Source organism: Bufo gargarizans, chromosome 9 (assembly GCF_014858855.1).
Source record: "Bufo gargarizans isolate SCDJY-AF-19 chromosome 9, ASM1485885v1, whole genome shotgun sequence".
NCBI classification, from domain to species: Eukaryota; Metazoa; Chordata; class Amphibia; order Anura; family Bufonidae; genus Bufo; species Bufo gargarizans.
In genome coordinates, this window is record NC_058088.1 from 182977370 (window position 1) to 183000651 (window position 23282).

General features: G+C 47.1%; 1 protein-coding gene across 1 annotated transcript; it reads left to right on the top strand.

Moving 5' to 3' along the window:
* The first annotated feature begins 10204 nt into the window (after nucleotides 1-10204).
* On the top strand, nucleotides 10205-20471 carry LOC122919528. Its single transcript, XM_044268601.1, has 2 exons — nucleotides 10205-10261; nucleotides 19330-20471. Exon 2 carries the CDS (start codon nucleotides 19341-19343, stop codon nucleotides 20121-20123), a length of 783 nt encoding a protein of 260 aa, XP_044124536.1. The 5' UTR covers nucleotides 10205-10261; nucleotides 19330-19340; the 3' UTR covers nucleotides 20124-20471.
* Nucleotides 20472-23282: the final 2811 nt, after the last annotated feature.

Here is a 23282-nt window from a genome sequence, read left to right on the forward strand (position 1 = left end):
GCATGTAAAAAGGGTGATCAATATCAATCGATTATCAGCATAATTACGTGAAAAAACAGAATATCTATCTATATCATATCAAATTCAAATTAGCTTTATTGGCAGAGGAGCCTGATATATAAGAGTCCTTAATATATCAGGCTCCTCTCAGTCTATGGCAGGCAGTAATATATTGTGCTGCTGTGGCCACTGTGTTCGCCTCTTCCCCCAGCAGTATGGAGGGTCTCTCTTCCTCCTCCATGAAGGGGAAGTCTGGGAAGAGATCAGACAGTCTCCTGAAGTGCGGGTTCTTCACTGCTGAGTATTTGGGGAACCGCAGCAGAAAGTGAGCCTCATCCTCCACAGCCTCCTGGTCGCACTGCAGGCGCAGTCTGCTCTCTCTGGGCTTGTACCTCTGCCACTTGGATTCGATGAGCCGGCTGTGGGCGCTCAGTCTGTACCGGCTCAGGATCTGTCAGTCTCTGGGGTTGGGGAGTTTCTCCAGATATGGGGCCAGTTTGTACTCCCTCTGCAGGCTCCGGTATACTGTCAGCTTCTGTGATGTTCTTATGTCGTTCCTCCAGACTGCTGATATACTCCTCTTTGCTCTTGTGTATCGTCCTCTGGATTTCCCCCTTGTCAGGCTGTATTGGTTGGTGGCTTGGTCAGGCTGGGTTTGGGCGACCTATTGAGGGGTGTTTTAGTTTTTCTTCTTTTTGTAACAAGGCTTTGTGATGGTAGGAGCTGGGACCTGCTGCTATGCAGATAGGCTCTGAATGATAGTACTCTCTTCTGGACAGCAATGTATGGTTGGAATCTTCCCAGCTCTGCTCGACAGGCGCTGTTTGAGGTGCTCCTATGGACCTGGAAAAGGTGTTTACAAAATTCTAGGTGGAATATTTCTGTTGGCCCAGAGTCCCACTTTGACCAGTCTGGGTATGTGCCTGGGCCCCAGACTTTGCTGCCATACAGGAGGATTGTATTAGGGATTTTAAGCCAGACGGTCAATGGTGCCTTAAGATGATACAGACACCTTCTGATGGCATAGAAGGTTTTGCTCGCCTTGTCTTCCAGTGTTTCTATGGCTTTCTAAAAACTCCCAGATTGGCTGATCTCTAGGCCCAGGTAGGTGTACCTGTCGGTTTCTGAAAATGGACAGTTGTTTAGTAGGAAGGGATGACGCCCAGCTGCTTTCTGGTTTCATTTCTGGAACACCATGATGTTGGTTTTCTTTGGATTGATGGGCCATGCCCACATGGTGCTGAATTTCTCCATAATTTTCAGGTAATCTTGGAGACCTTTTTTCAGTTTGTGACAGTAGCAGGAGGTCGTCTACATAGAGCAGAAAATTTACCTCGGTGTCATGGAGGGTGAGACCTGGTGCTGAGGAGGACTCCAGAGCTGGTTGGACTGAGGCTGCAGCCCTGTCTGACTCCTCGGCTCTGCCAGAAATAAGCTGTCTTCTTCCAATTCATCTTAACGCTGCATCTGTTCTCAGTGTAGGAACTTCTGATGACATCATATGTTTTTCCTCTTATTCCGCTTTCGAGAAGTTTCAGGAATAAGCCTCTGTGCTACACTGAGTGAAAGGCCTTTTTTTAGGGTCCACAAAGCAGGCATAGATCTTTTCATGCTTTGTATTGTGGACCTGGCTCTTGATGAGGCTGTGGAGGGTGTAGATATTGTCCGTGGTGCAGTGGTTTGGCATGAAGCCTGCTTGGCTTCTGCTGAGGATGTTGTGCTGGATGAGGAAGCTGAGGATCCTCTTATTTAGGATACTGCTAGGAGTTTACCCAGGTTGCTGCTGACACATATGCCTCTATAGGGGGTGATGATGCCCTGGTTCCAACTCTGAGGGAAGTAGCCGGCACTCAGCACAACATTGAAGAGCTTCACTATTGCGGCCTGGATATCTGGCGGGCTGTATTTGACCATTTCTAGGGAGGATCTCATCTGGGCCGCTGGGTTTTTTACTCTTTATCACTGACATCTTCTCTGTTATCGCTTGCAGTGTGATCGGTGTATCCGGAGGGTTTTGGAAATATATGATTTTTCCCTCCATATCCTTGAGCTTTTTTCAGTTTTCTTTTTGTTCTGGGCTTTAGTCCTCCCTCGAGATGTCTTTGTAAAGATCCTTGAAGCACTGGAGCCAGATGTTCCGTTTTGGATGTGGAAGTAGTTGGTGTTCTTACTGGACAAGTAGCACATAACACAGTAGACTTACTGCACTACATAAATATATTCAATGTACAGTACCTCAAACAGCCTATGTTCACATAAAAAACTTAGATTATTTAAGACACTCCCCAGTTTATTATTATAGACACAATCCGATAGCTTAGATGTCTTTTAGGTATAGAGGTAAGCTGCCAGTATCTTCTTTTCCCCAGGACCTACATTCTCAAGGTCACTGCCGGGACCCCCACATTCAATCATCTGGTAGCATCTTGCTGCTGTGTGAGAAGGTAATATTTGAATGTATCCGTACAGTGGGCCCCCAAAATACATTTTAGTGGTGGACCCTAAGCACCCCAGTCCGACACTGCTGGTTTTGTCCATGTTTTTCCATAGTTCCCAGAAGGAGTTGTCCTGGAGAGCGTCTTGGAGTTAGAGGAGCTTGGCTCAGATGTTGCCTTTCTTTTTCTTTCTGAGGATGGTTTTGTATTGCCTTTGTATATTGTTGTAGGTATCCTCAGACTGGGGTTGTTCGGATCTTGGTGTTTCCTATTTGAGGCAGTTCTTAGCGCCTTCCTTATATCTTTACACTCCTAGTCAAACCAACTGTTGGGATGTTGCTTTCTTTGCCTCTTGTTGTTGCATCTTTTGAGGTCAGACTTTTCCGGCATGGTATAAAGTATATTATTTAAGTCCTTTACTGTGAGACTTACTCCTTCTGGTTTCAGCTCATACACTTTATTATGGAATTTATGGAGCACCTTCTGTATCTCTGCACTGTTTATGGTCTCTATATAATTTGGCGCTGACATTGGACCATTTAAAAGATGGGGGTAGGCTGAAGAGTCCGGTCTGCTGTGGTGTTTGTGCAGGTGGTTTGCTTGTGGATTTAATGTGTAGGAACTGATGGTTGTGGTCTGACATATGTCTGTAGGGTGACTATGAAGCCACCAACATTTGTGGGGCCCGTATCTGTGATGGTGTTTTCTACTACACTGCTACCTACATAAGGGTTTACGGTATGTCTACCAAGAAAGTCTCCCTTAGTGCGGCCTTTGAGAATACGAAGTCCAAGGCTTAGACATAAGTTCAGCAATTTTCTGCCACTTTTATTGTATTTGCTGTTCCTCTCGGTACGCTCCGAATATATAGATGTTTCCATCAGTGGTCAGGTAGTCTCTCTCCCTCCCTGTTCTTGCATTGAGGTCTCCATAGATGAGAACATTGCCCAGGGCCTGGAAATGGGTGGCTTACCTCTGTAGTATCTCAAAACTGTTGGGGTTGAAGTATGGAGACTCTGGTGGAGCTATGTATGATGCACAGGGGTAGATGTCAGCCCGAGATGCGAGGATGGAGTGACCTATTCTTACCTAGATTTGGCTGTCTCTTCTCTTCACTGGTCTGATTTGATCACGGAGCTCCTCTTTATACCAGACTAATATTCCTCCTGAGCTCCAGGCCCTGCTTGACACTTTTGTTTTTCAGGGCAGGGACAGAGATCTCCCTGTATCCGGTGGGCACCAGGGATTTATTCTCCGCATTACTCTATGTTTCTAGGAGGATCGGATCTGTATGTCAATGTTTTTCAGTCTTTGGGTAAAGTCTGGATCGTGCGTCTTACAGCTGAAGACTGAAGCGTTCAGGCCCCAAATATTCCAGCTGCTGATACTAAGAGATGTCATTTGGTGTCCGTATACCCTGTAATGAGCTGCCCTGTGTAGGACAAGCTGGATTCTTGACTGGTGGTCATGTTGTAGCAGTTTGGTCCAGTCAGTTTTCTGCACAGAGTACTGGGCAGGGTCTTTATCTCCTTCATGTTTTTGCTCTGCATTACTCTGTGTGAGGCAGGTGGATTCCTCCATGGTTTGCGCCTCTGATGGCCATATTTTGGGTAAAGGTCACCATTTGTTGAGGGGTGTATGAGGTTTCAGGTCTATTTTTTGTCGGTGACTTTATTATAGGTTTTTGTCTCATTTATCTATCTATCTTCTAATATTTATCTATCAATCATAACTTTATCTATCTACTTTGCAAAAAAAGAGGCAGCACTCCAAATGTGAAGTTGAAGGGACGCTGCAAGTAGCGTTTTGGTGTCCGCCTCCAAAGCGGAATGGAGACGGATCGGAGGCAAACTGATGCATTCTGAGCGGATCCTTTTCCATTGAGAATGCATTAGGGCAAAACGGATCCGTTTTCGGACCGCTTGTGAGAGCCCTGAACGGATCTCACAAACGGAAAGCCAAAACGCCAGCGTGAAAGTAGCCTTAGTCACAGTGTACACCCTGTAATTAAAGGAAGTCCTCCCAAGGACCATGATAAGATAACTACTTATGACCGAGGTAATCAATATGAGGAAAGTCCATGATTGGCAAAGTCCAGTGCTGGGATCAATGCAAAAATAATGAAAATTAAAACACCATAAATCAAAACCCAGGAGAGCCCATACGTAGGCACAGCCTTGTAGATTCTTGTGGTCAAAATTGTTCTCCCTGGAAGAGATAAACATAGATAAATAACGTAATATTATAATATAGTCAATTACTGTGTACAGCAAGGGTCTCACCCCCTAAAGCAGGAAAAGGCCAAAAAGCCTAACAAATCTGGTGAGCGGAGGGCTCATAATCATAAACTGCCATCTGAAATCCCAGATTTAGTCCATGTGGTTTCCATGTACATCCAATTATCTATGTTTCCATCATCTATCTCTCTACCTATTTATCTAATATTATTATCTATCTCATATCTTTCTCATATCTACCATATTTTTCGCCTCATAAGACGCATTTTTCTCCCCCAAAAGTGGGGGGAAAAATGCCCCTGCGTCTTATGGGGTCATTATGGAAGCGCTCATTAGTAGCGGAGGACCAAGAAGCACTGAAGGCTCTGTACTCACCGCTTCATGGTCCTCGGCTGTGACCTCACGCTGTGCGCGGCAGTTCGCAGCACAGCCGACAGCAGGAGGAAGCAGATCGCGGGTGGTGATGAGCGGCGGCGTTCAGGACCTGGAGAGGTAAGTGGTTTATTTATTTTATTATACATGAGACGCTGGGTGCCAAAATGATAGGCAATAGGGGGCTGCAGGGGGCTCCTATGAGCCAATGGGGGCAATATGAGAGGCAATGGGGGCTACAGAGGGCTCCTATGAGGCAATGGGGGCAATATGAGAGGCAATGGGGGCTACAGAGGGCTCATATGAGGCCATGGGGGCAATATGAGAGGCAATGGGGGCTACAGAGGGCTCATATGAGGCCATAGGGGCAATATTAGAGGCAATGGGGGCTACAGAGGGCTCATATGAGGCCATGGGGGCAATATTAGAGGCAATGGGGGCTACAGAGGGCTTATATGAGGCAATGGGGGCTGCTAGGGGCTAATATGAGAGGCAGTGGGGGCTGCTGGAGGCTGATATGAGGTCTGATTGGGGGTCTTGTTAAGGTCTTATTAACATTTAGGGTCTGATTGGGACTGTTAGCTGAGGTCTGATCTGAGGTCTAATGAATTTTTTTTTTCTTATTGTCCTCCTCTGAAACCTAGGTGCGTCTTATGCGCCTGTGCGTCTTATAAGGCGAAAAATACGGTATCTATCTATCCATCTATCTATCTGCTTTCTCTCTCTCTCTCTCCATCCATCTACCATGATGTATGCTTTAGTTCTTTTCCTGGTCGTGTACGATGCTACCCGGCCCCTTCACCCTTAAACATTTATATGTCAGTTCACCTTCATAACATGGAAAAAACTGAAGTTTTTCAAAAATTCACAGAAATTTAAAGTAAAATGTAATAGAAAAAGACGGTTATGCACGGCATCCTCCGCGTTCTTCGGCAGGTGGCAGAGGGGGTACCGGCACCTGTCCTGTAGATTTACCAGAATGTCCAGATGGGACAGCCTCATTAATATGTGCACTGCGGTTTCTGTTATAAATGGGAACGAAAATAGTGGCAGATGTGACGTCTAATGGACAGCAGCGCGCCTGGCAGACCCCGCTGATTTACGATGATGTCCGCCAGATGTCGTCGTCTTGACGGAAAAATTGTGCTGCGTGAAAATCCACATGACTGAGGCCAGACTACAGATGTGACAACCACTTAAAAAGGGAACAGCCATACTGGACCTCTGTGTGACTCTGTACGGCGGTGGTCTTCTCTAGAAGCACTGAAAGTGGAGACACCATTGGGCCCTAGGGCCACATCTACATGGAGTCTGTATGCCCTCCATGTGTCTGCATGGCTATTCCACATGACAGCCTCGCCCGCCCGGATGACAGGGGTTGTCCCTGTGTCACAAGCTGTACGTGTATGACTGCACTTCCTCTATGAAGTCTTTCACAATGAGCTAAGGTCATCCCTGAGGCTGGTGCTAAAGGGGAGCTCTGACTCCAGCAAATGGCACTTACTAATCTATTGTGGGTGTCCATATTGTCTCCTTTGCTGGCTTCATTCATTTTTCCATTTGCTCTATTATACTGCCAGCTACAGTGCTCATGGTTATAAGGGAAAATAATAGCATTCTGAATACAGAATGCATAGTAAAATAGTGCTGGAGGGGTTAAAAAAAAAAAAAAAAAAGTTAACTCACCTTCTCCTCTTGATCGCGTAGTTCCCGGTCTCTTTACTTCTTGACTGATGAGCTGTGGGCTAAAGGCCCTGTTGTGACGTCAGATCACATGCTCCAATCACATGGTCCATCACCGTGGTGATGGAGCATGTGATCTGACGTCACCACAGGTCCTTTAGCCCACAGCTCATCATTCAAGAAGTAAAGAGACCGGGAACTACGCGATCAAGAGGAGAAGGTGAGTTAACTTTTTTTCTTTTTTTTTTTAACCCCTCCAGCCCTATTGTACTCTGCATTATGTATTCAGAATGCTATTATTTTCCCTTATAACCATGGTATAAGGGAAAATAATACAGTGAATAGACTGTCACCTACAACCATGCGTGAAAATCGCACCGCATCCGCACTTGCTTGCGATTTTCACACACCCCATTCACTTCTATGGGGCCTGCGTCGCGTGAAAATCACACAATATAGAGCATGCTGCGATTTTCACTCAACGCACAAGTGATGCGTGAAAATCAACGCTCATGTGCACAGCCCCATAGAAATGAATGGGTTATGGATTCAGTGCGGGTGCAATGCGTTCACCGCACGCATCGCACCCGCACGGAAAACTCGCCCATGTGAAAGGGGCCTTACAGTGATAACAGAAATATTAAAGTAAGATGGCAGACACCCCCAAGCAAAATGCACAAACATACATGTGGCAGAATTTAGGCTACTTTCACACTTGCAGTAGCAGGGTCCGGGAGCATGTTCCGGCAGGGGAACAGCCTGCCGCATCCGTGCTAACGCTAGCTCACCGTGCCCCCGGAAGTCCGCTGTAGTTTTTGCCTGGCTGCCTCTCGGCATGTTTGCCGTGCTGCGGCCGGACCTCCGGCCTGCCCCTATTATAATGAATGGGGCAGTAGTGGACCTCCGGTGGGCTAGCCTAAGCATGGATCTGGCAGGCTGTTCCCCCACTGGACCCTGCTACCGCAAGCGTGAAAGTAACCCTACACATATATGGATATCCTGCTCTTAAGTCAGTCAGAAACAGGACACATGCAGTTCCTATCACACATAGGAAACACGCAATGCAAATGAAAGAGAACCGAGGGCTAGGCCCACAGATTCAGAAGGTACACGATGCCACACAGACAGCGGTTCTGTTACAACACTTACGTTTACTGAACAGTTATAGCGAACAATTAGCTGAGCATGCATATACAGACGGACCGTCAGCCACGTGTTACCTGGGGCCGACGCTACAAGTATCTTCCTTGGGGCTGGTATCCGTCTCCCTTTCTGGCTCCACAGGGGTTCTCTCCTGACGTCCTCAGCATTCACCAGACTCCTTTCCTGCTCTCCCAGGAAACCCCTTTTCAAAGTGTAGCCTCAAACCTGCATTTACAGTTCACTATCACCCTCCTTAGGGTCCTAGTAAGTCTCAAAATTGTCATTATTTAAACTTTGAAAGTTAAAACATATAAACTTCTCTATATTGAACAACTGCATTGAAAACATTATATGTACTTTGTCACCATCTACTGACAGAAAAGCGACATTGCATGCATAACACACTTTACATTCAATGGCATTAGTGAATGATGCTTACACCCTTACACACGCACTAAGAATTTTTTTGTCTAACCCTATTAAGTGTAGCACACTTAAAGGGGTTGTCTTACTTCAACAACATATTGCTTCCTTTGCTGGCTGGATTCATTTTTCCATCACATTATACACACTGCTCATTTCCATGGTTACGACCACCCTGCAAATTCATCAGCGGTGGTCATGCTTGCACACTATAGGCAAAAGCGTCAGCCAGACATGTTCTCTCCTCCTTCACAGCTGGCGGCCCCAGAAATCTAGAACTGGGATGCTCAACCTGCGGCCCTCCAGGTGTTGTAAAACTACAACTCCCAAAATGCCCTGCTGTAGACTGATAGCTGTAGGCTGTCCAGGCATGCTGGGACTTGTAGTTTTGTAACATCTGGAGGGCCGCAGGTTGGGCATCCCTGGTCTAGAAGATACAGCAGGGCCCTCACAATTTACACCAGTAGGAGGCTGCATCACTGTGTGATACTGCCACCTAGTGGCTGCAATAATTATCTCTTATGAGAAAGGAGAAATAATTACTCCTCCATCTTATCTGGGGCGCAGGAGACTGGGGGCCCACCGAGGAATCCCCCACCTCCCCGATGGGCCAGTCCGAGCCTGCCTATTATAGTGCCAGATTCAGTGCCCTATTATAGCGTATAGTGCCAGCTTCAGTGCCCTATTATTGTACCAGCTACAGTGTTCTATTAGAGTTCCAGCTACAGTTCCCTACTTTACTGCCAGCTACAGTGCCCTATTATACTGCCAGCTACATTGCCCTATTATAGTACCAGCTACAGTTCCCTATTTTTCTGCCAGCTACAGTGTTCTATTGTACTACCAGCTACACTTCACTATTATAGTGCCAGCTACAGTGCCCTATTATACTGCCAGCTACAGTGCCTTATTATAGTTCCAGCTACAGTGCCCTATTATACTGCCAGCTACAGTGCCTTATTATGGTATAATCTACAGTGCCCTATTATACTGCCAGCCACAGTGCCCTATTATACTGCCAGCTACAGTACCCTCTTATACTGCCAGCTACAGTGCCTTATTATAGTACCAGCTACATTGCCCTATTATACTGCCAGCTACAGTGCCCTATTATACTGCCAGCTACTGTGCCCTATTATACTGCCAGCTACTGTGCCCTATTATACTGCCAGCTACTGTGCCCTATTATAGTGCCAGCTACAGTGCCTTATTATAGTACCAGCTACAGTGCCCTATTATACTGCCAGCTACAGTGCCCTATTATACTGCCAGCTACAGTGCCCTATTATAGTGCCAGCTACAGTGCCCTATTATACTGCCAGCTACTGTGCCCTATTATACTGCCAGCTACTTTGCCCTATTATAGTGCCAGCTACAGTGCCTTATTATAGTACCAGCTACAGTGCCCTATTATACTGCCAGCTACAGTGCCCTATTATACTGCCAGCTACAGTGCCCTATTATAGTACCAGCTACAGTGCCCTATTATAGTGCCAGCTACAGTGCCCTATTATACTGCCAGCTACAGTGCCCTATTATACTGCCAGCTACAGTGCCCTATTATAGTGCCAGCTACAGTGCCCTATTATACTGCCAGCTACAGTGCCCTATTATGGTACCAGCTACAGTGCCCTATTATAGTGCCAGCTACAGTGCCCTATTATACTGCCAGCTACAGTGCCCTATTATACTGCCAGCTACAGTGCCCTATTATACTGCCAGCTACATTGCCCTATTATACTGCCAGCTACAGTGCCCTATTATAGTGCCAGCTAGATGTATACATGTGTATATACAATGTATGAATCTCTATGCACATAGCACAGTGAAGGGGGAGGGTAGCTGTGCTGTGTTCTAGGTCTCTAGGGGCGTGTTACCTGTGCTGCATTCACCTGCCCTACCTGAGAGGGAGTGTCCTCAGCATCTATCAGTTCCAGGAGCCTCACAGACTATTCTCGTGCTGTTGGGGTAAGTACTCGCTGCTTTATCTCCAACCAGATTTTTTATTTCGTGTCCTGTGCTGAGCGTGCTTAGCAGAATACAGACTACCTCAGCAGGTTCTGACCTGTTTACCTCTGGCAGTTGTGAAACTACAACTCCTAGCAATGCTAGGAGTTGTAGTTTTGAAACAACCGGACAGACACGAGTCTGGACTATGCCGTGCAGCTGCCCTGCTCATTATGGCTCATATGAATGTAATTGAATGAACTCTCTAGGCAAGGCTGACACATTATGCTACGACTAATTCAGGGTCTAAGGAGGCGGAGCATGACATAAATGTTTGTGTCATGCTCCGCCCCTCAGCGACCCAGTTCTGGACATAACACGGTGTCTCTTTAAATAGGTTGTCCAGGACTAGAAAAAGATGGCTGCTGTCTTCCAAAAAATCCATCCATGAGTTGTGCCTCGTATTGCAGCTCAGCTCCATTGAAGTGACTGGGGCTGAGCTGTAATACCACACACAACCTGCGGACAGGGGCGGTGCTGTTTTTTTTTTTTTTTTTTTTTTTTTAATAAAGCAGCCATCTTTTTTCTCGTCTTAGACAACTCCTTTAATAATACAAAGTGTATTATCTGCCTGTGATCCATGCAGTTAAAGGGGTTGTCCAAGATTCTAGGTAGAGGTCACCCATAGTGTTGAGCGAACTTGTGTTTTAAGTTCGGCGTCTAAAGTTCGGGTTCAGGTTATCGAAGAATCGCGTTACGGATTCTGGCACCGCGGACCATAACGGAATTTAGAATCCATAACGCGATTCTTCGATAACCCGAACTTTAGACGCCGAACTTAAAACACAGGGTTGCTCCTTCACTCGCCCACCAATAGTGGGTGAGGTGAAATGGGCGACTCTGTGCATTGCCACCAGCTTGGCTATAAGGCCAGGCTCTGCAGCAATATAGGTGCGTGGAATGTACCATTACAAAAGTAGGTATGGAATGTACCATTACGGAAGTAGGTGGCTTTTCCGTGTTTTTTTTTTTATACTCAAAGTGGAATTTCCATCATTTCCCTACATTCCCCTCATGTTGCCGCTGGTTCGGGTGTGGAGCTTTTCCTATTGGACACTGCGCTTCTCAGATCTGGGCACTTTTACTCTGGTTGCCATGGGGACTGCCCCAGAAATGGGCACAATCTGCCTACTTTGGGGGCAAATTTGCACAAACTCTGCCCCTTTGCGGTCATGTCCCATTACGAAGACTCGTCCCCTATCCACAGGGGTGTCTGGTCAGGGGAGGGTCCGACCGCCAACGATTACAAGAACAGGGGGGCTGTTGGAGCAACAGACACCGGTGCTTCATTCAACTCCATGAGATTGCCAGAAATAGCAGAGCACGGCTGAATGGAGCGGCACTGCGCAAGCGTGATTGCCGCTCCATTCACAAGGGGGGAGCACAGGCCTCCGTTCTCATCATCGGCAGGACCCCCCACCGTTCAGGCCCTGCACCAGTTGTCATAATTGGACATCCCCTTTAAATTCCTACGCCAGCCTTAAGGAAAAAAAATCTGATGAAGTCACATGACACAAACTACACATCATTGACGTCAATGTTGTCATCTAGCCCCCGACTAATGGCAATGGGGACCCTTACATAAGGCGGGGGTTGCCATGGCAACCCAAATAATAGCATCCTGTGAACGGAAACTTGGGGGGGGGGGGCGCAGCAACGATAATGGTACAATGACTAGGATCCCTATAAAACCGGGTGACAACCAATGTTTGTCACAAGCATGGTTGCCAAAATAGGCCACGGAGGGGGGACTGGGGGCTACCGTGCCTCTGCTGCGCCCCCAGCATCCGAGCTAAGTACCTGTTGTTTTCACAGTCTCCATTGTACCAGTGACTGGGGCTTCTGAGGGTTACTACGGGTCAAGGCAGAGGAATAAGTGAGGAACGCGGCAGAAGACAAACCTGTTGTGTTGGTTTTACAGCCAGTGATGTAGCGTTTACCAACGGGGGAAGTACGGATAATACCAGCTATTTATCAAGATGAAGGATCTAGCAATGATATGTCCTGCCCGTATCCCATCTGTACAGGGAAACTCTGACCTACTGCCTAGATGAATATCAGAATTCTGAATACCTGCTGTCTCCACTAGGGGGAGCTCATATATAGTATAGACCTTAAAGGGCATCTGTCAGCAGTTTTGTACCTATGACTGACCTGTTACATGTGCGCTTGGCAGCTGAAGGCATTTATGTTGATCCCGTGTTCATATGTGACCGCATTACTGAGAAAAATGATGTTTTAATATATGCAAATTAGCCTCTAGGAGCAACGGGGGCGTTGCCGTTACACCGGGAGGCTCTGCTCTCTCTGCACTTTGATTGACAGGACCAGGCAGTGCAAACATCATCACATCTGCCTGGCCCTGTCGATCACAGTGCAGAGGACGCGGCAGTTGCAGAGAGAGCTGAGACTCTAGGTGTAATGGTAACGCCCCCGTTGCTCCTAGAGTCTCATTTGCATATATTAAAACATCACTTTTCTCAGCAATGCGGACACATATGAACATGGGACCAACACAGATGTCTTCAGCTGCCAAGCGCACATGTAACAGGTCAGCCAGTGTCATAGGTACAAAACTGCTGACAGATGCCCTTTCATATTTGGCATATCTGTTCAATTTTGTCATATTAGGCACACAACCGTAGTTCTGGTCCGCATCCGAGCCGCAGTTTTTGTGGCTCGGGTGCGGACCCATTCACTTCAATGGGGCCGCAAAAGATGCTGACAGCACTCCGTGTGCTGTCCGCATCCGTTGCTCCGTTCCGTGGTCCGCAAAAAACAAACAAACATGTCCTATTCTTGTCCGTTCCGCAAATTGTGGAAGGCACACGGGCGGATCTGCGGTTTGCGGACCGCATAAAACGGAACGGTCGTGTGCATGAGGTCTTAGACAGACTGGTTGCTGGGATACCCAGCCCAACAACTGGAGGCTTTTATATTGGGTTGCTAGGTAATGTGTGTCCTTAGCAACCTGTCAGTTCATTGCAGAAATGGAGGGAAAAGGCGTTTTTTTGGTCTAACCATGCCTCTTGCTGCCCTAATAATCAGATTTTACATTTAGGCGGAGATCCCCTTTAAGCCTATCAGGATTCTTGGTCAGCATCGGGACTACGAATAATGAGCCTTTGCTAATTAGCCTGTTGCATTACCTCGTTAATTAGGCTGTTTAGTACAGTAATTAATCTGGAGGCTGATCCATCCCTGCCGGGCCAAGGGTAGGCATTAATATGGCCAAAGGTATTAGTGGTCAGGCGGCAGGGCATTCTGCCAACTAGATTGGGTTAAATCAGTGACAGGAGTTTATGGTACCCGCAACTGCAACAAACATTTATTCACCCATTCGTTCATTCACTGACAGCAAGCACAGGTGCTACAATAGTCACTAAAGAAACAAGAAATGTCAGCTCCCTCTTTTTTGGGTGCGACATTGCGTTCAGATATGAATGGGGGGGGGGGTTTGTATAAAAAGATTAGGGTTTCTTTCGGAAACAGTGCCCCTCCTGCCTGCAGGTTGTATGAAGTATTGCAGCTTCACACGATAAAGGGCTGAGCTGTAAAATAAAAAACACAATCCATGGGCATGAGGCGTGATATTTCTGGAGGAAAGCAGTCATGTTTTTCGGATTTCATACAACCCCTTTAACTTTAAAGGGACGCTGTATGACGGATCTGATGATCAGCAGAAGCAGATGTCCTGGATGTCATTTCTATAAGGCACACGCAGCGTCATTGGTGAAATGCGGGAAGGGAGGGCATATCCCACTGCTATCCTGCTTAAAGGGGTCGTCCGGGATTTGAAAAAAGATGGCTGCACCTCACCTGTCCATGGGTTCCATCTAGTATTACTGCTCAATACATTGAAGTGAATGAGCTGCAGTACCACACACAACCTTTGGACAGGTGTGGTGCTGTTTTGGGAAGAAAGCAGCCATGTTTTTCCAATCCTGTACGATCCCTTTAATTGTTTTTAAAGCTGAGCTGCAATACCAGGCACGGCCAATACACGAGAGGGGGGCTGTCTTTGGAAAGTCTCGGGCAGCCCCTTTAATAGGATGGCTCATCTTAAAAGGGGAAGGGGGGGGGGGTACAGCTTTAAGTATATAGGCATAATAAAATCTCTGCATTCTGTCAGTGAATGGGTGAGAGCTAAAAAATGATTTTTATTACGACACCATGTGCAATGAAAACCATCCCAGGCTTGAAAATGTTGCAAAGCATCATGGTCCCAAATTCTGGGAACCGAAAAAAAAAAGTTTTTAACGTATAGGGGATAAGTATTTGATCATGAGGGTCCGACACCATTCTCGTGTCCCAGTGGTCAGCCCCCCACCAATCCTGAGAGCGGGGGGACCCATTCCCCCATATGAGGGCATGCACAACCCCTTTAAGTGGTTGGCAAATTTTTTGTTAAATGCATCTAATGAGGCGTGAGTAGGCAACTTTCTTGGCGGTAGCATAAACGCTCACCGCAACTAATCCGAGAGCAATTAGACGAGGTGGCATATTATATCCTGGCCCCGCGCCTGGAGCTGACGATGGATGGGGCCCAGTGCGCAAATACTCCCCGGCTGATAGGGATGTTTGACTTGGCTGAGGTGTTAATAAGGTGAAAAGACACAAGCCTTCCACAGGAGGAGATTTGTCATCTAGAGTCAGATTAAAGGTTTTTTTTTTTTCTTCTAATCCTGGACATCCCCTTTAAGGTCAGACATGGGTATCAGGAGTTGCCTAGAGTGGATCAATTTGTAGCAAACTCTCCAGTATTGGATGTGAACAGGAATGATGTCCCCCATTCACTGACAGCAAGCAGAGATCTTGACAGTGGTGGGGCATGCCTCCCAGCATGTCCTCATTTCCACTGTATTTGTGTCCTCAGGAGGCAGATAGAGCTGAAAATAATGGTGAGGCCCTCAGCTCCACCTTTCACCCTACGACCCCCCACCGTCGGCTATCAGCGGAGGCCAGGAGATGCCGCCACCTAGGGATTAGTTCTGTTCATTGTGGTAGTGGAGCTAGGCGAGTATAATACAGGCAGTAAGGGTGCTAAGTGTGAATTGTACTGCATGCGAGGCACTATGGGGGCATCGTACTGCATGGGAGGCACTATGGGGGCATAGTACTGCATTAGGAGGCACTAAGGGGGCATTGTACTACATGGGGGCACTAATTGGTCATCATAATGCAGGGGAGCACAAAGGGGGTATCAAACTGCATGGGAAGCACTATGGGGTCATCATACTGCATGGGAAGCACTATGGGGGCATCGTACTGCATGGGAGGTACTATGGGGTCATCATACTGCATAGGACGTACTATGGGGTCATCATACTGCATGGGAGGCACTATGGGGGCATCATACTGCATGGGAGGTACTATGGGGGCATCATACTGCATGGGAGGTACTATGAGGGCATCATACTGCATGGGAGGTACTATAGGGTCATCATACTGCATAGGACGTACTATGGGGTCATCATACTGCATGGGAGGTACTATAGGGGCATCATACTGCATGGGAGGTACTATGGGGGCATCATACTGCATGGGAGGTACTATAGGGTCATCATACTGCATAGGACGTACTATGGGGTCATCATACTGCATGGGAGGTACTATGGGGGCATCATACTGCATGGGAGGTACTATGGGGTCATCATACTGCATGGGAGGTACTATGGGGTCATCATACTGCATGGGAGGTACTATGGGGGCATCAAACTGCATGGTAAGCACTATGGGGGCATCGTACTGCATGGGAGGTACTATGGGGTCATCATACTGCATAGGACGTACTATGGGGTCATCATACTGCATGGGAGGTACTATGGGGGGCATCATACTGCATGGGAGGTACTATGGGGGCATCATACTGCATGGGAGGTACTATAGGATCATCATACTGCATAGGACGTACTATGGGGGCATCATACTGCATGGGAGGTACTATGGGGGCATCATACTGCATGGGAGGCACTATGGGGGCATCATACTGCATGGGAGGCACTATGGGGGCATCATACTGCATGGGGGGCACTAAGGGGACATCACTATTGGGAGGGGGCACTAAGGGGACATCACTATTGGGAGGGGGCACTAAGGGGACATTCATTACTCGCTACTATAAATCCTTACTGTGTAGCAGAAAAGGGCATTATTCTACTCTGTGGTAGAATTGCGCATGTTTGGATAGGGATCGGGTGGCTGTGCCGGCTGGTCTCGTTCCGTTGGGAGCAGGGGCGTAGCTAAAGGCTCATGGGCCCTGGTGCAAGAGTTCAGCTTGGGCCCCCCTTCCCTCATTGCTTTGTGGCCAGGGGCAGGGAAGCACATTGCCTTCCTGCTGCCTGAGGCAAAAATTGAAACTGCACCCCCCACCATGCCAAATTCTTGACCTAACACCTTCCCTCCAGCCAGAGGTGTAACTTGACCAGCATGCACCTTCTATAAAACAGGTGTCTTCTCATGTGGTTCAAGGGTCTTTGGGGCCCCTCAGGCTCCTGGGCCCGGTAGCGACTGCTACCGCTGCACCCCCTATAGCTACGCCCCTGGTTGGGAGGTGCTGGAGCACAGGGTATAGTAGAAAGTTGTAAAACATTTCCACACACAATGATTGACCAGCTTTATGGCAGGACGATCCCGGACCATAAAGGTTTGTGCCTCCCTGTATTACACAGTGGCGGCGTTGTGTCCGCTGTGTGGAGGATTTGGGAGGACGTGTGACTCCAGGGACCGGCGTCTTATTGATCCACATTCCAAGCGCTTTCTGACATTGTAACCTGACAAACAAGTTGTTCATCGTTCCAGTCCTTGGTGACTTCTAGCGCTGGAACACATTGTCCTGGGGACAGACGTGACTAGCGGCCGTCAACATCCTCAACAGTTAATAATAGGTCTAGTCTATAGAGGTATCTGTTCAAGGAAAAGCTGGGTGACAACCAACGCGGCTTGGTATTGCTTTTTGAGGATATGTTAATCTACGAGGGCAGATGTTCCTGTTCTGTGCTGGGACTCGCCTCTCCATCTGCCCGGGGCGATGCTAATGAGGCCTCCGATCGGGTTTATTCTGAGATTCTCCTCATTCTGTGCAGCATGGTGCCATGGGAGCAATAACTTAAAGGGGTTCTGCACTTTCATTTAACTGATGATCTATCCTCTGGATAGATCATCAGCTTCTGATCGGCGGGGGTCCGACACCCGGTGGGGGTCCGACACCCTATCAGAGGATAGATCATCAGTTAAATGAAAGTGCAGAACCCCTTTAAACTATAACAATTACTTAACTAAAATAAATACAAACCAAATTGTGGTGAAAAAATGGCCGTGGTCCTTTAAGGGTTCCATAATATAATAATAATGATAATAATAACCATGAATAATTAAATAACCAATAAATAAATACTCATTAAATATTCATTAAGTCCACAATTGTCTGTGACTAAGCCCCCTCTAATTCAGGACCACGACTTCTTGACAGGGGAGGGCGGGCGGGACGACGTCCTCTTCTCCCAGGCTCCGCGGCGGACAAGCTCCGGACCTGATGGGACCATCTATAAATACTTGAATTTCCCGCCCCAGAACTTCATCCACCAATCAAATGCTGGCAGAAAACAGGTGCCTCAGTAACAGGTAGGTAACCAGGAACCAATCAAATACTGGCAGAAAACAGGTGCCTCAGTAACAAGTAGGTAACCAGGAACCAATCAAAATCATTTGTTAAATTACCTCAGAATCACTGTAAATAGGCACACAAGTTAATATGAAAAAGGGGGGGATGGAAGAAATAAACATACTACTACTCCCATTATGCTCAATGCCACCATGGTGGGCCTTCAGCATACACTTCCGTGCCCACTATCATTATAAACTCTCATCATTCCTAGGGACCATATCATTAATGGTATAATTCTGGACTGGGGTCGAGACCAGTCAAAATGGCTAAAGGAAGCCAACCACAACACAGGGATAGTAAGTTCAGACAGACCATACTTCTGTTCTTAGGAAAGCTGGGTGACAAGCAATATGGCTGCCACAACAATTCCGCCAGGGTTTGTCCCTGTTGTCGACCCTGAGCGATGAATCTACCCATTAACATACTTGCCAACATCTGAATTTTAAACCCCGCCCACATCCAAATAAAAGACATGCCCATTTATATTCAAATTAGAACAACTCCCCGCCCCTGCAGACCCGATTCACCACATTGTCCTGCAAATGTGATTTGTGGGGCAGATTTGCCAAGTTGGGTGACAACCCCTTCCAGATTTTAGGGCTTAAAGAGGACCTATCGCCCCTCCTGACGCATCTGTTTTAGTGACTACTGCCATTCCCCACGTTCTTATGAATATATGCTGTGCCATTCCTTTATTATTCCTGCTAGAAGTTAAGAATGGCGTATTAGCAGTTTGCAATGAAGGTCCAGGTGGGTGTTACCAGCTGGGGGGGGGGGTGTCCCTGCATTGGCAGCACTGATTGTATATTGTCAGACTGTGTAGGGACATGCCCCCAACTGGTAACACCCATCTGGACCTTCACTGCAAACTGCTAGAAATTCATTCATAACTACTAGCAGGAATAATAAATGAACGGTACAACATAGAATCATACGAACAGATGCTCCAGAATTGTTATTACATGGGGGATGCAAGTAGTTACTAAAACAGACATGTCAGGAGAGGTGACGGGTTCTCTTTAAAGGGGTTGTCTCACTTCAGCAAATGGCATTTATCATGTAGAGGAAGTTAATACAAGCCACTTACTAATGTATTATTATCCATATTGCCTCCTTTGCTGGATGGAATTTTTCCATCACATTACACAGGGCTCCTTTCCAGGGGTTACGACCACCCTGCAATCCAGCAGTGGTGGTTGTCCTTGTACACTATAGGGAAAAGCACCGGCCTCGTGTTCCCTCACAACCCTTATATTTGTTTGGCTGCAAAAGACCATAGGGGTCGATCATATTGTCCATGTTGGAGTTTCCCTTTAAGTATTAGTTTGGTTTTTCTAAGGCCTCCACCATTTTGTATCCTCAGATGCAGCCAGGATGGCTCACAACCACCACCATGTCTCAAATACAGAATCTGAGAAGTTACTCCAAGTACAAGACCAAGAAGGATGTCCAGACCCTTCTCCATCAACAGCGCTGATTCCTAAAGACTCTGACTTCTTTCCTTCTGTCGCTCTGGCGGCTGCCCTGCTACTCATCTTTGTCTCTGTCCTTCCTCTGTTGTCCCAGTCTGGCACAGCCTTTGTCCCATTCCAAAAACTGGGTAACTTTTCCAGAAAAGAGGCCAATTTCCACCCCCTCCTCTACATTCAGCCTCGGTCCACACAGTTAACCTTAGAGGCATTAGCCAAAAACCATGAGGAGAACATCACAGTGTTGGCCGTGGCCAAGGAGCAAGCAACTCTGACCCTTCTTTGCTTCTCTAAGAATGTCTTTTCTCTTCTGTCAAAGCAAAGCCAAGGTCTTTCTGTCATCAGACAGGTCATGGAAGACATGAGGAACAATAGTAACGCAAGATCTTCAGAGGTCTTCTCTGTCTCAGTTGTGACTCAGAGAAGAGGACACGGTCCTCACTGCACAGTTCTAAGACCTCCAAGCCCCGTGACTGGTAATGTCCACCTAACAGAGATAAGTTCACCTCAAGAAAAAGAGGTGACTGAGCAGAGAGAGTCTTTTACCATAGCCCGTGAGCTCCTGGAACTCATGTATAAGACCGGACTAGTCCCAGAGACTTTTGAGGTCAAGGGAACATCAAGACATCATGTGAAAGTCATGCATGTACTTGGTGACCCCTACCTTGAGAGTGGCATCGTATGTTGACTTAACTGTGATGACCGAAACATAACTCGTTGGAAATTGTTTGGTCTCCTAACATGGTCGGGTTCATCACCTAACTGTCTGATCACAGATGCACTCACTGGAGATAGAACCTGGATGTGGAGAACTGGAGATAATCTATTGTGTGTGTTCTCCGGAGAACCTGGACGTGAAGAACTGGAGATGATCTGACTAGATGACATGAACTTTGGGACATATTATGCTCATGGATATTAGGTGTGCATGGTCCTTTGATCCACTACTGACCTACAGTTAAAGTGTTTTATCAATCTGTCCACTAGATGGTGCCAAAACTCCATATTAATTATACTGGACGCTGGTACGTATAGGCGTCATGCCGTCATCATGTTATCAGAGCTCCACATTTCTGATACGAAGTTCCTATGCTCCCATTAAAAGTGTTGTCCCACCATAAGAACGTATCACCTTTCCGCAAGAGGGATGATAAATATCTGACCGCTGGGACCCCTACCAATCACGAGAATGCTGTGGATAAGTGTTGACTTCTTATGGTGGGATGACCTCTTTAAGTCTAAGTTTTAAAAAGGTTGTCCATCTCACAAACTCGTGGCATGATATGCTACCAATATCAGATAACTGGAGGTCCTGCCTCAGGGACCCACACCTATCTTTGTAACAGGGTTCCCAAAGTGAAAGAGGACGCACTACTGCGCAAGCGCGGCCACCCTCCTTTCACTTCTATGGGATTGTTGAAAATAGCATGCACCGGCTCGACTCTTTCCATAGAGGTGAATGAAGAAGTGGCCGCGCTTGCGCAGTGCGCTCAACACTTACTTTTATGGGAGTCCTGGAAAAAGCTGAGCGCGCTTACTCGCCTCTTTTCAGACCTCCTATAGAAGTGAATGGAGGCAGCCGGGCATGCACAGTGCACTCTCCCTCACTTTGGAGGCCCTGTTCTGTGTGTGTACAAACCCTTTACGTCTGTCTATTTAGTGGATTTGCAGTAGCCATGCTGAACAATCACTGACCCTTTTCTTCTTTTATTTGAAATAAAATATATTTTTGCTAAATTTCCCAGTTCTTATTATAAGTCTACAGGGTGCTGATGCATCGGAGAAATAAATCTATTCTATTTCCACATAACAGGAAGACTGGAGAAAATCCTACACCGGGGCAGTTTAGTGCAGTTTGTGTTGTGGATCCTCGAGGGAGGAGCCATAAACTGTACTGTGTGAACCTCAGGGGCGGGTATGGACGCAGTGTCCTCCTGTGCAGGGCAGTATATCGGTCCTTTACTTGTTAGTCAACATGGAGTCACCCTCGAGTCAGAGTAAAACCCTGACGTTACAGCAACTCCGGCCTCAGCTTCAATGCTTCACAATGTGGAGCTACCTTGAGACCGTTGTAAAAAATCTGGCCCTGTTTCCGTGGAGCCGGAGCGGAGTGGGATGCTAGTCCTAGACCGCCCGTTACTGTGAGCAGTTATAAGAAATATCCTTTACGAGCAATGTGATAAACAGCATTATTAATAGCAATGACCCCCCTTCCTCCTTGCTTGCAGCTGCGCCTGTGTTCTTAATAGGAGGAGTGCAGTAAGCCACCTCTTTGAGAACAACAGGATCGGGCATGTTGAATTTTAACAGGCCGCTCTTTCATACTCTTCCAATGCTGCTGAATTTGGCAGGAATGTCATTCGTGTAATGTTTATGGCGGCCTCTAATGCCCCCCCGCGGTTACATCTTAGAAGCACACTGACTTAAAATCACTGACAGTTTTTCCTGTAGTTGGTGCGCCCTCTAGTGTCTATTTTCTAGTAATGCTTTTAAAAATTGCAATACACAATAATAGAAAAAATTTCTTTCCATCCAAGTTGACCTTTTATTTATCCATGGTCAGAGGAGGCCATGGTGATGACGTGAGCACGTTGCGTCACGCCCCCCCTCCTCTCCCCCGACCCTGCCTGTGCCGCCCGCTTGCCTGATCCGTTGTCGGAAACCATGTACGGCGGCGGGGTTTGCTGACTGACCACGGGGGCTCCTTTGTCTCGGATTATAGATGTTCGGCTGGTCCTCTGTAGACATCGATTGTACCGTTCTTCCCCTGGTCTTTCCGGAACTAGATGCTCCCGATCTTTTACTGTCTGCCCGCTGCCCTAGTGGAAGACAGGTCGAGACAATGCAATGTGAGAATTCTGGGGTTAAAATGCAAAATGCCAGACCGCAGGGGCAATATGTGAGTGTAATGGTGTGCCGAATGGGTGTAGTAGTGGTACTCACTTTTTCTGTAGCTCCCTGGGCTGGCCTTGCAGTGGAGGGGAAGACGGCACTAAATCCTCCGGGGCACTCTCTATTGCAGGGAACACCAGCCAGATGGAAGTTGAGGTGCCCTTGATGGTAGTGGGTACGCTTAGGGTGCTTTGGTGGCTGGGCCCCTGTGTTCGTGACGCCAGCACCGTTAGGTGCAATTAGGAGATAGAGTTGAATGATGAGAGAGGCAGTAGTTGGACCAAACAGGAACTTTACTTGTAAATTGTAGTCTTGCAATAAGTATCATCCAAAAGCAGCACTTTGTCATATATCAAGATGGTAGAAATGCAAATCCCAATAACAGGCTCAGTGATGTGGTGTAGGTAGGTTTCCAGCTCAACTGTGTAGGAATGATGATCTTACTATACTCTGGTTACTCAGCCTTTCAATATAGTGTGGATCCTCTGTAACTAAATATTCAGCACTTAGCGATTCAGCAACCCAAGGGCGATCTCCCTCATGGCAGGCAAACTCTCTGCTCCATTCTTTGTAAAGGTTGCACAAGATACAGCAATTATTTTCTTAATCCCTGGAAGGGGTATTGCAGTAAATGATCAATAAGTCCTAGTCTTGGACTACAAAGGTTCCAGTAGTATGGTCCCCTGGGCTAGGCCCAGGAGAACATAGCCAAGTCTGTCTCCTCTGCTCCTCACTCCTCATCTCCCACTAACTTCCTCTATAAATGGTGTTACAGAGACCTCTAGTGTTGGATGTATGTAATGCATCCACTAGCCTGAAATAGGAATTTAGCAGCATTGACAAAGGAAAACACAATAAATAGTGCAAAATGACATAGGATGGCACAGACAATTTTGGAGCGTACCCATCCACCTGGAGTGGGACACGACAGAATGATACAGACTTTGATTTTTTG